Here is a 12,698-nt window from a genome sequence, read left to right on the forward strand (position 1 = left end):
CAGCTCAATTGTCTCCGCTAGTGTGGGCTAAGATTGGTATCTGATGAGCTCTGAAGGCTGACATGGAAACTGCGTAAATCTCAGAGGAGGAATGGTATTGATATTTATCGGTGGGTTCGACCTGAGATAACCGCTGAGCATCGGCTGCAACCTGTCGCGATGTACGCACAGCATTAATCTACATCAGCTCATTAACTACCTGTCTAATGCTTGAAGTCAGAGGATCGGGTACATAATTCACTATTAATGTGTACTACGGTATTCACTTCCGGTATGTTTTGATGACGATAATAATGTCTCTGATGTGTTGTTTAGCCTCTTGTATGATTAGGCCTGTAAGTCACTCAATATATGAGAATCTAATAAAGGACTCAAAAGTAGAATGATAAATGTTACCGTTCGATGGCCCAAAATCCCTCACAGAACAATAAATACATATTGTTTTGATTCATCTTGAAATGGGTTGTTAATTAAAGTACCTTAAAACTTCAGTACAAATATTTATAACTTTATTGATAGTTTACTTGTACATTCATATTTTGTGAATCAAAAGGAAAAAAATACAAACTGTATAGTGAATCATGTTTAGGCATGCTTGCATATGAAACGATAATACTTGTGGTGGGTATAACAAATTCCATGGAGCTTAGTCGAACTCAATCATCCCTGAAATGTTTGTAAACGCTGACACGCTACATTTTAGGCAAACAATGCACAACAGCCACGCATCTTCCGTTGCAAATGTAACATTTAAAAAAAAAAAACATACAAAAATAAATGCAAAGCCATGTCAAAATGTACACTTGTATTTCAACTATTTTTTTAATTGTATAAACTTCCAGACAAAAATAATAAATAAAAGCACCCATAATGTTTAATTTAAAATGGAGACATTGCTAAACAAACTGTAAATGGTGGGTTTGAGAACAGAGAAAGTGTCGGTAAAACATTGTTTGAGGTAGACCTTACTAGGATCTGTTTCTCAATGACACAAAACATTTCCAAAACATTATCCTTTGAATTTGCAAATGTTTCAAATATAATACTCGCTAGTAGGCATTATTTATTTAGGTTGTTAAACCATGAAACTGCGACATGAGCATGCAAATAAATGCAATTTGAACATGTACAGGCCTAAAGAAAACCAAACTGTCTCTACAACACTGCCATGGTTTTATAGTTCCTATAACATCAATTGTAACATTCGTTAGAATCTTTGGTGGAATTTGACATAATGCTTTGTCCCGTGTTAATACAATAGATTACGATCAATGATTTCAGATCCTACTTTCAATGATCAATTTCAGCATCAAACCCAGGTGCTCATGTCTACCTCAACAAGTTATTATAGTTTCCTGATGTGTACAAAACTACGTTTGAAAACCATTGCATTTCTGGGGTTATGGCACATGATTGAGGATGAGTTCGCAACATAACGTAATATACAATGCTTTAGAAAAAAAACGGGTCTGTTTTGGAAAGAAATTCAACACACGGATTCATCAGTGCCTGAAACAAATCACTGCAAATCATTTGTTTATCTCTAACAATGAACAGCTTTTTTTTTCTCTCTCTTTTTTTCCTTCATATTTACAGTATTGCACTTAAACTGCGCACAATTGCATTTCAGTTTAACAGATGCTTCCTTCATATTTTCAAAATTACAAAAAAAATTGCAGTTATACCCTTTATCCTTCGAAACGTTTTTGTGAGCGTCTCTTTTCGATGACATGATAAAAACCCAAATCGGTTCCTTTTCCCCACCCTCGTTTAGTAAAGTAGTATCTGCTTGTAGTGCTCTTTGTCAACTCCCACATACAAGACCTGAAGTGCAAAGAATATCTTCACTTCTATTCCCAAGAAACGTCACGATAAACAGAAAGAAAGAAAGAAAGCTAGAGAGAGAGAGAACAATGTGAGGAGAACAGCAAAAAGAAAACTTCTTTTGGACTCATTCCCAGCAAAACACATTTACACTTTCCATCCTCCAAAAGCAGAAAAGTAAGGGATTAGATTAGCCTATTCCTGTCAGTCCACAGTTTAAAGGAAATCAAACCCCAATGATCTTTCACTTTGTGGATGAGAGTATATATAGTGGGAAGTTTGAATGGCAGTGAAACAACGGTCTGATACAACATGGCCAGGCTCTGTGATACGTCTGCAGTCCTCCAATAGAACTCATGCACTGGGCAGCGGCAGGAAACAACACAGTGGGTTACACAGAGAACATGGCCATTTCTTTTCTCTTTTTTTCTACATTTTTTTTCTTTGTCTTTTTTGTGTGTAATGTTTAGAGCAGGTCCGGTGCCTCGTGGTGTCAGTGTCTTTTCCCAAACAACACAATAGTGTGTAAAGTCAACGGGACGGCATTGGCATCAGTGAGGCTCTAGTATTTGGCCCTGCTTGCCTGCTTTGCCAGTTTGCTTTGTTCTAAAGTCTCCCGGTCTGGCCTGGCCCGGCCCTGGCCCTCGGCTCAGACAGACATCCACATGTGTTTGTACGGTCCTGGACTTGTGATGTGTGCCTGGAGTGGACTGAGCCACTGGCCCCGCAGAAGTCCTGCCTGTTGGGCGAAAAGTAAAAGGAGATTTCATTGGTATTTAATTACCGTTCTCTCTACAAATGGGTGTTTTGGCAGCTGGTTCTGTGACAATTTTCTTGCTCCCCTCCTTCTTTCTCCTCCTCTTCTTCCTCCACTCATTCTCTCCCCATCTCCCTCTCCCTCTGTGTCTCTCTTTTTCTCTCTCTCTGTCTCTCTCTTTCATTCTCCCTCTCAGTGTTTTTTTTTTTTTTTTTTTAAATGTTGTTTTGTTTAAGCTGTAAGTGTCAGACCCGATCACAGGGCTCAGTCTTGTATGAGAAGCAGGTGATTATGAGGGCGTGGGGCGAGCGGAGGGGAAACCCGGTGGGGTCAGAGACCCAGCGCCTCGGCATGTTTTCTTGCCTTGAGTCGGAGGTCAGCGATGCTAGAGTTCTTGCTGTTGCTCTTGGCAGCCGCCGCCACGGCCGCCGCTGCAGAGGCCGAGTCCGCGAGAGAGGCGATTGGTAGTCCAAAGGGCGGGGGCGGGAACATCAGGTAGGGTGCATGCGCCGCCAGGTGAGGGTGCAGGTGATGGTGGGAGTGAGCCACGCCCTCCAACTGGAGCTGGGCCTGGACCTGCCGGACAACCAAAAACAATCCCTGGGTTAGTGAGACCCTCCCAGCCCCTCAGGCTGTGTGTGTGTGTGTGTGTGTGTGTGTGTGTGTGTGTGTGTGTGTGTGTGTGTGTGTGTGTGTGTGTGTGTGTGTGTGTGTGTGTGTGTGTGTGTGTGTGTGTGTGTGTGTGTGTGTGTGTGTGTGTGTGAGAGAAGAGCCAAGGGTTTAGGTTTCACAGTTTGACACTATTTAATTCCCCTTCAAGTTCTACCCCCTCAAAGCTGTTGCTTACTGTGTGTTTTCTCCGAAAAATGTTAGGAACTGCACTCTGAGCCTTTCCCCTTTTTTTCATGTCAGCTATTCTTAAAGTTAATGAATCATACATAACTTCACAGACACCACGTCCAGTTTAACAGCCTAGAAATCAAAGTCTTTCTAAGACCCTGAACAGATTTGTTTCATTCACAGTGAGATCTCCTTCATACCCTTGGAAATATGCAACGTCTTGTTATCCTGATTACGGATTCAATTGCATAAATAAATATAAATTCACGCAAAAAAATATTAACATATTTAGAGTTATAAATATTTATCCAGACATATTCCTGAGCAAAGGGAAAGTGAAAGTCATAAGGACCATAGAGTATCAGTTTGCACATTCTTGGCAATTATTTTATGAGGAGTAGGTGAAAATTTGAAATCCCTGTACTTCAGAAGGAGAGCTACGTTGCCTCTTGCCATTTCTCAAGCGTTTCAAATGCCACAGGAAGCAAGGAGAGAAGTGAAGAGCCTCGTGCTTTCTCATCCAACCCAAATAAAACTTCATTTAAGCAACGCATGGTAAACGTTTTAAGAGAGAGCTAAATGTTTAAACCAATTTAAAATGTTACGCTATTTCGACATAGCCAATAACATGGAAAATGACCGAAATTAAAGTTGTTAAACTCCGAGAGAGACTTAAAATAAACCGCAAAATATGCTTTCTTGGACGGTATTTCATTACGTACTGCTGACCAGTATTTGTACTTGCACTGCATTGCATTGACACGAGCCACAGACACAAGCCAACGCATAAATGACCAGTAGGCTTTCCTCCATATTTTCTTTCCCACCAACTGTCACTCTTACCAAACACTCAAAAAAATAGGCCTGATTCCAGATAGACAGATACTAACTTTCATAATAACAGCTAACACTCAAACAAAGAGCCTTGTTCCAAATGTATGAATGCAGACTGTCAGTGAAACACATAAGGGAACCCCTCTTTGAGAGGGAATCTCTCAGCATGTTGTTGTTAAGTTTGCTGGGAGGATCAGTGGAATGGAACAGGGCATGAGCTGCTACAGGCGCTACCCAGTCCCCAGCACAACAGCTGGTCAATATATGTGTGTGTCTCTGTGTGTGTGCAAGTGTGCATGCATGTGCATTTGTGTGAACATGTGTACGTGCGTATACATGCAGGGGTACATGTGTGCGTGCGTATACGTGCAGGGGTACATGTGCACTTGCATAAGTGTGTCACAGCCTGCCCTGTGCTCGTCTCTCTCGGGCCTGTAGAGGTAGGGCTCTTCTCTCAGTATGCAGGCCTCATGCCTCCCTCCCTGCCAATGCAGCTCACCACCAATATCCATCAGAGCCTTCTCCAGTCGGTGCTTTCATCATCTCTTTTATGTGCTTGCGTTGCGCAAGTGCTGGCTTAATTAGGCCCAAGCTTTTCACAGGGGTGAACAGACAAATCAACGGCCAGGCCGCAAAAACAGACATCGCCAGATCAAATGTCTCTCCAACAAACACAAACACACACACGCACACATCCCGCTCTTAACGCACCCCAAAGGTGAAAGGTGTTCCCGGGGTTGAGTTGACTCACACACCACCCTCCAGCTCCATAGAGTTCTCATTCACAACAGCCTTTGTCAACGACAACCTCGGACGATAGGTGTCTATTTTTAGTATAGTAAGGGCGTATGCACCTCTCTCCGACGTCTCTCACAGATTCGGAGATGATTGTGAAGTATGGTTGCTTATATTTTAGGGATTAATATCAGCTATACCTTCGAAGAGACTCAAATAAAAGTAGGGTGCATTTTTCTGACTGCGTCAAATCTTTCAACCACGCTAACAGATTTAGAAACTACGGCCCTTTGTCAGTTGACCTCCTTAAGAGTCTGTTGACGCACCCATGCGTCAATCTAAGTAGCATAATAAAAAGATTCCTCGTCAAAATCCGTCACTTTAAGATAGAGATATCTGGTTTTCGCACGGGCTGCGTCTCAATCCACCACATCCGCCTATGTCGCCCTTCCGCGTCTGCGGTGATAGGTGGCTGAGCCACAGCGGTGTTTGCCAGACCATGACACATCCTAAAAATGTCTGTGTCAGAAAGGGGAAACTCTCACGAACACGATGGTGTTCTCCGTTTTGCCCTACGACCCCCACAAGTGTCACGGGACTCATCAGGTCAGCAGTACCAGATTTTAAAAATGAATGGAAGTATGGAGGTCGTTTTGTGCCAACAAAACAGGGGGTTAAATACGTGTCTAAAAAATATATACATTTCCTGAGATTTCTTATATCACCACTTCCAAACCTTATTCTTTATGATTTTTTTACTGTCTTTTTTCGCCATTTATTAATGTGTTATTCAATGTGTTTCTATGGGCTATAGTAGTAAAGGCCAAATTCAATATGTTATCAAAACAAAAAATATATATTTATTTTTATATACCTAAAGGGGTCCTAAAATTCAAAAACAACCTTCTTAAAACAATTCCACATGTTAGTGTAATAGAATCCCCCCCCCCCCAAATGGCTCAGACTTTCAGACGTTAATTGACGTTGAATATTAACTTTGACTTGTGCACAATCACTCACTTGCATGCCTGCATTTCACCAGTAAATATTTCACATAGGAGTCATGTCATGAAAAAAAGAAAGCAACATACCTGTTGAAAAGGCATCCGTAGCGCTCCCATGTTGACATACGGAGCTACCCTGCAGGCATCCAGATGACTGGCAATTCCCAGAGTGACACCTGGAAAGTATGAAGAGGTGTCTGTCAGACAATGAGACAGTTAAGTTTGAGTAGAAGGCTGATATGGTTGGTCAAAGGTTACAAGATGACATTTTACATTTTGCAAGTGATTAATCAAATGTAATACAGTGCATACACATAAAGGTTGATTAACTTTACAGGCTAGAGCATAGGCCTACGTCATCATTGTAAGAACTGTGTGGTGGAACATACTAGCAAACAATTTACTCAACATTTGCAAGTGTAAAATGACAAGTATAATAATCATCACAACATAAATCATACAAAATACAAGTAGATGGATAATAAATAGAATTTACCTTTATGCATCTGGTTTTCTTGTTTTCGACATTTCGCTCTTCTGTTTTGAAACCAAACCTGGAAACCACAATTTTAAACAGTGAATGAGTGTATTGTAGAATATCCATGTTGGGGAAGCTACTCTGAATATACATTTTACCAAGCTACCAATTACTTAACACTGGAAGAAGTTAAGCTACACTAAGAAAATGATAGTTTCATTAACTAAAGTTACTTTGGAAAAGTAGTTCACCACATCCAAACGTCTTTGGGAAAGCCATCATATGTACATCTGAAATGTTATAGACTACATATTGCAAGAACAGAACACGTATGGGTCATATGTTACCATAAAGTGTAACTTAGACTATTAAACACAAACACAACGTTTTAAGTGTAAAATGAGGCAGGTCTGATGCCGAAAAAGAAAGGAAATTATTGTCTACTTCACCCATATTTTATTGCATTTTTTCAACAACAAAAAGTAGTGTGGTTCTAGTAGCCACAAACATTGTGTTTGTGTTAGTTATATAAAATGCAGTTAATGTACTCCCCAACACCGAGAATGTCGATGATGACATTACTGCTCATAATAGTAGCCTATAAACCTATACTGTTTTAATCGTGAACTACAATTGCCTACACTAATTGCCTACACTATTATAGATAATATAAGATCGAATATATTATCTATAATAGTCTAAAATAATATACAGCATATCGTCCCAAAATGTATAGCTTAACAATATTTATTGATAGGCCTACTCCAATTTACGTAGGCCTATGTGCTCAAAAAACGGGGCCAAAAAAGGTCACTTGACTCCGTCTAATCTACTAGGCCCTTTTTGCTCTCCAGGTTACAGAAGCAGCATAGTCTATTATTAATTATCATCAACCTAATTTCCCTCCACGAATCCATTATCTCCTCTCCCCTCCGACCCCAGTAATGATTCTCATTTACAGTAGCCGAATTAGCGACGAGAGAACCACAAAAGGCCACCTTAATTACTCAAGGTGCTGCAGCCATTTTAACGCGTGTGGATTGGACTGTAATAATACGTCTGTCGATAAAGTATGCATTATTGACGTAGCATGTCCACAGATGATTTACCCCAACTCTCCCTTCATCGCATAGCCTATTGGAAACAAATGTTCGTGTAATGTAGTTTTTAGAAGATAATGATTTAGGATTAGGCTATTATTGGCCTAGTACTACCCTATTTCCTATTATGATTGTTATTATTATTAAGCCTATCGGGCTATATCATTATTCGTATAGCCTACTGCTAATTTTATTATTTAATTGCTTTAGGGTATATCACGAGGTGTATTTAATTATTTTACTTTTTAATCACTGATGTTGTTGTCTCTTAAAGGTCTGTACTGACACCAATTTTTTTTAATATATATATACATATATAGTACATATGATATATATATATATATATATATATATATATAGTACATATAATATATATATATATATATATTACAGCTATATATATTACGTGCCAGAATGCTAAGTAAAGTGAACTACACTGGTTACGACAGTTATTTCTTCATTAAGGACCACTCAATGATGCGCTATACAAACGCCCTAATCTCGTTTCCTTTAGATTTTTATTAGAGACAGTGAATAATGACATTTAATTTAGCTCTGTACCAGCAACCCAGATATATTAGTCGTAATAGAATTACTGCACGCTCCTCACCAAGCTCTCATAACTTTCAATTAGATTCCTCAGCTGCGCGCGACGTGGGGCTTCTGTTCCGACGCCTAAGTGCAGGTTAATACCCTTCTATCTACCACATGCCTTACAATTTACTTATGATAGATTTGGGGGTTTCAAATCGAAAAACGGTCGGCTGCGACATGGATTTTAATGGTGTGTGATTTTAACCCTCACGGCCCATTTCAGTCTATATGCGTTATTGTTGTAAATATTGAGTACATATTTCTCCCATTGCGTTTTAACAGGTAAATGCTTTCCTCCCGTCTTACCACAATTTGATTTTGTCCATGTTTAAAATGACTTTATTTTTTCATGTCGCGCTTGCAAGCTGTCACACGGTGCAGACTTCTAATATTAGGCTACTTAGTACTCCGATTAGAGATCGGAACACGAGGTGTGCCACCGACTGAGTTCCAGCAGAATTGAATTATTTCTAATCCATTTTTATGGGAACAATATATCAAGCCAGTGGCAGATATTACAAAGACAACGCGGGGGGAAATGAGGTGACTGACATACGACGGTGTCCCCTGAAGCACTCGTACAATCTCTTCATTAATTTTTATGATGTGGTAAGATCTTTCCGAAGCGCATAAACTATTTTTCTTCTGCAATAATCTGCCAGGAGAGAGGAGACGGGTTCAAATTCATCCAATGTCACTTGAGCAACTATGATGTGGCAAAGGCTATAGGCGTCATTGTATTTGTTGGAAAGCAAGAGTATTTTGGTCATGTGAAAAAAATAGACCAATGTTATCATGATATACATTTCTTTGATAATGGATAGTGTTAAATTGCAAAAACAATCATTTAAAAATCAACAGTAACCAGTAGGCTTGCAGTATTATTATTATTAGCAGCAGCAGTAGTAGTAGTAGCAGTAGTAGTAGTACTAGTAGTAGTATTGTTCGTGTTGCACTATTAATGCACTTGATACGTAAAGTTAATTAAAAAAATATTGCCAAACAAATCTCACCGAGGTTGTGAGGTCAATTATAATATCGATCCAATAAATAAACTCGCGTGGCTTTCACCATGTCGACACAGTCATATTTGCACAGTTTGTTGCATCTAATATTTCATGATATGTTTGTCTCATTGCGTCACAAAAACAGCTCACTCAACACGTTCTCTGGAGTGTGTAACATCTCCGTATAACTGAGCCTTGACAACAGGCAGGGCGGACCAAAATAATGGTAGGTCTACATAGCTCATGAAAATTAAACATAAGCAGTGATGTTTTATCAAACGGGTGAATAAATTATATTCAAACGTAAGCCTCAACGCGATCTCATTTTGACGCTACTGTTTTAAATCATCCCTGAACTGTTTTTTTTTTTTTTTACACGTGAACATAATAGAAGAGATAAATGCCAAAGCGTGCACCTAAACGTGTTTAAACGTGTTTTTAAAAAAAAGGCGTTTTCTAACCCAACACGTTAACAATTTGATTAATTTCAAAATATTTCCTTTTGGCAATTGGACACCATCTTTTGTTTTAGTAAATGTAGGCTATCTAAAAAATATATAGTCGTTTTTAAAGGCAGCTTATCAATACGGTTTGTAGGCTATTGCCTTGCAAGTGGTGACTCTATAGCCTTCTGAAACGTGTTTCATTTGTGAGCATACATCATTACTGATCTAGGCCGTACATCCATTTTATCCATGTTACTCCGCACCAGGAATTACAGTAATCTTCTTGCGTCACCCACTATGACCCCAGCCTCTGTCACTGGATGTCTCAATCTGGCAACCTCTCACATGTTGTTTTCAGAACAATCCTTGATGCTTTGAGCTTAAAAACTCAACCTATTTAGACCCACATTTTGTTCATTAAAATAAAAACGTATGAATCTAAGGGACAGCCCTATCTAGAGTTTTGTCCAAAACCTTTAAGGGTTATGCTTTTCACTTTTAGTTGATGGAGACCGGGAGTTACCTGTACTCTTGCCTCTGACAGTCCCAGCCTCTGGCTCAGCTCTTCCCGCATGAAGGCGTCGGGGTAGTGCGTTTCGTCGAACAGGCGCTCCAGCTCATTGAGCTGTTCCAGGGTAAAGTTTGTCCTGCTCCGCCGCTGCTTCAGTTTGCTCTGTGCGTCCTCGTCCTCGGACTTTACGTCCTCCTTCTTCTCTTTACACTCATATATCCCTGCGTGAATACACACAACGTTTTCAAAATACAGTACATCTCCAGACTAAACACAAAAAAACTGTCAAACACCTGCAACTACAGCTTGGCTTTGCAACACACACGCACACACACTCACACACACTCACACACACTCACACACACACACACACACACACACACACACACACACACACACACACACACACACACACACACACACACACACACACACACACACACACACACACACGGCCGTGTATATGGTGTAGCTTATATTCATTTAGTGGAATACATAGTATGTGTAATACTACTATTATTCATAGTAGTATTATGTTAGCCAGCCAGAGACGGTAAACAGAACATGAGAAACGAGTTCGATCTCTATTGGTCAAAATACAGGCCTGCAAACGTACAAAACCAAAATGCCGGTCATTGCACTGTGGGTTTACTATAATGACACTTATTCACAAACATACATATTGAAATATTCGACCATAAAATCCTGTCACAATTAGGCCTTTAATTTCCTTAGCGGTATTTGCCTACAGTCTGCACATGGATCCTTCATTGGAAGGAATGACCTTCTGAAAACGCCCCAATTTCCACTGGACAATCTGAAACTGTGATACCAAACAATTGTAGGTTATTCATGTGACTTTTATTTTGGAACACCATACGTGTTTTATATTGTTAATTGTTTTATCAAATACAGTAAATTGTAAAACCTTTAGATAAAAAAAAATAGTAAGCCTATATACAAGTTATTTATCGGGTTATTTCAATGGTTGGTATAATAAGCCTATCATACAGCAACATATTTCCACGGGAGTTGATCGTTACAAACGTAATAAATAGCTTCAATATTTCACAAGGTTAACGTGTTGCGTAAAAGACAGTTATTTTCAGATAGGCATGTATAATTTGTTTAAGATTCTCAAAATAGTATTACCGGGGCTAAAGTCTTGATACGTCATTATTACTATCATCTAGCAATTGTTTTCCGTCATCATTAGACTGGACCTATTGTGTGCTATACAACAACCGCTATTACATACATCCAGCATCGAGGTGCACGGGTCAATTTTGTGTATGACGTTTTATTCTTCCTGTTATGTCATGAAAACGCGAGCAAGAAACACTTCATATAGGTTAACACTGTCTAAATAATTAATGGTCCAACGAACGAAAGTTTAAAAAACAAAGTATAAGCTACTGTATGCTGACGGGCAGAATGCAAGTACCACTCCTATTAATTGTACAATGGAAGCATAGAATTAAGCCTATCCTTATGCACATCATCGCCATCAATACAATATTATGCAATTATATGATGTGTTAATCAATACAGTCATCAATAGGAGTGAGAGAATATTGATATTATGTAGCCTAGGCTTCATTAGTTTGGACCACTGCTTTTCACTGCAAAACACATGCCAGTGGGCCTGCTATAGAAAACAGTATTTCCAAGTATCTGCACATTATAACGACGTGAGCTTACGATAAAAAAAAAAAAAAACAGTAACTGCAATAATTTAAATGTTTTCGTTATAGATTTGACGTTGTAAATGTTTTGGCCACCACATATTTTTGTACTTTTACAATCGGTGCACCGAAAGTAATCGTGAAAACCAAGGGCTTGGTTCGTGTAAAAAAATGCAATGCATCTAGGACATTCACGCTACACAACTCGAACGGGTGGATAGAAACGTACCTTCCGTGGCCCGTGAAACGTTAAACTCCTTCAGTTTTTCTTTCTCTACCTCTACGTGCTCCTTGAATAGATGTACCGGACAGTGGTTGCTGCCTTCCGTTATGTCCTGTAGACTTGTCTCCGAGTTCCCCAGCTCCCTAGCCCGCGCCAAGCCACTCTCCAAAACTTCCCTGTACGTGATACTCTCCTTGCTGCTCTCCTTGGTTTTCTGCTCGAAAGATTTCGAGACGAACGCCGTAAGTTCTTCCATGGCCGTTCAGTGGTCCTGAGCACGGAACCCCACTTTAAAAAGGACCTATTTAACGTTAGTCGTCAGCTCTTCGCGCGCTCGGTCGTAAAAAAGAAGCGATATTGGGGGGTGGAGAAGAGGTGAGATCACTCCTGCTGTTATGACTGTGTTTTTGAGAGCACACTATTTATACACCGCCACCGCCACCTCAGCCCAGCCCCCACCTCTGCGTCTTGGGCAATTACGGGCTGCTCGACTTATCTGAATTCAACTTTCAGCAGCTTTTCCAGAAATCAATGCTTCGACGGAGGCAGTTAATTGAATTAGGGGTCATTAAAATGCCTACGGTACCTTATGGGGAAATGAGTGGGAAATCTGTAGGCTATTAATTAATTCGGCGATAATTTCATTACCGTGATTTCGAG

The 12,698-nt window shown here is 39.9% G+C and overlaps 1 protein-coding gene across 3 annotated transcripts; it reads right to left on the reverse strand.

The window, feature by feature from the left end:
* Nucleotides 1-492: 492 nt before the first annotated feature.
* On the reverse strand, nucleotides 493-12,447 carry shox (short stature homeobox). 3 transcript variants are annotated; one of them, XM_055870966.1, is made up of 6 exons: nucleotides 12,045-12,447; nucleotides 10,143-10,351; nucleotides 6,491-6,548; nucleotides 6,082-6,170; nucleotides 2,945-3,157; nucleotides 493-2,563 (listed from the first exon to the last, which is right to left on the reverse strand). In XM_055870966.1, the coding sequence occupies exons 1-6, from the start codon at nucleotides 12,292-12,294 to the stop codon at nucleotides 2,474-2,476; spliced, it is 909 nt and encodes a 302-aa protein (XP_055726941.1). In that variant the 5' UTR covers nucleotides 12,295-12,447; the 3' UTR covers nucleotides 493-2,473. The 3 variants fall into 3 exon arrangements, with proteins under 3 accessions (XP_055726941.1, XP_055726940.1, XP_055726942.1); XM_055870965.1 differs by having other exon boundaries at nucleotides 6,082-6,191; XM_055870967.1 differs by having other exon boundaries at nucleotides 2,470-3,157; nucleotides 6,082-6,191.
* Between the last annotated feature and the right edge of the window lie 251 nt (nucleotides 12,448-12,698).

Source organism: Salvelinus fontinalis, chromosome 19 (genome assembly GCF_029448725.1).
Source record: "Salvelinus fontinalis isolate EN_2023a chromosome 19, ASM2944872v1, whole genome shotgun sequence".
NCBI lineage: Eukaryota > Metazoa > Chordata > Actinopteri > Salmoniformes > Salmonidae > Salvelinus > Salvelinus fontinalis.

Coding starts and splice junctions, on each gene's coding strand:
- shox (XM_055870965.1), bottom strand. CDS start 12,294: ATGGAAGAACTTACGGCGTTCGTCTCGAAATCTTTCGAGCAGAAAACC. Junction 6,549..10,142: donor TGTCAGAGGCAAGAGTACAG/GTAACTCCCGGT, acceptor TGTGGTTTCCAG/GTTTGGTTTCAAAACAGAAG. Junction 3,158..6,081: donor TACGGATGCCTTTTCAACAG/GTATGTTGCTTT, acceptor GTTGTCCGGCAG/GTCCAGGCCCAGCTCCAGTT.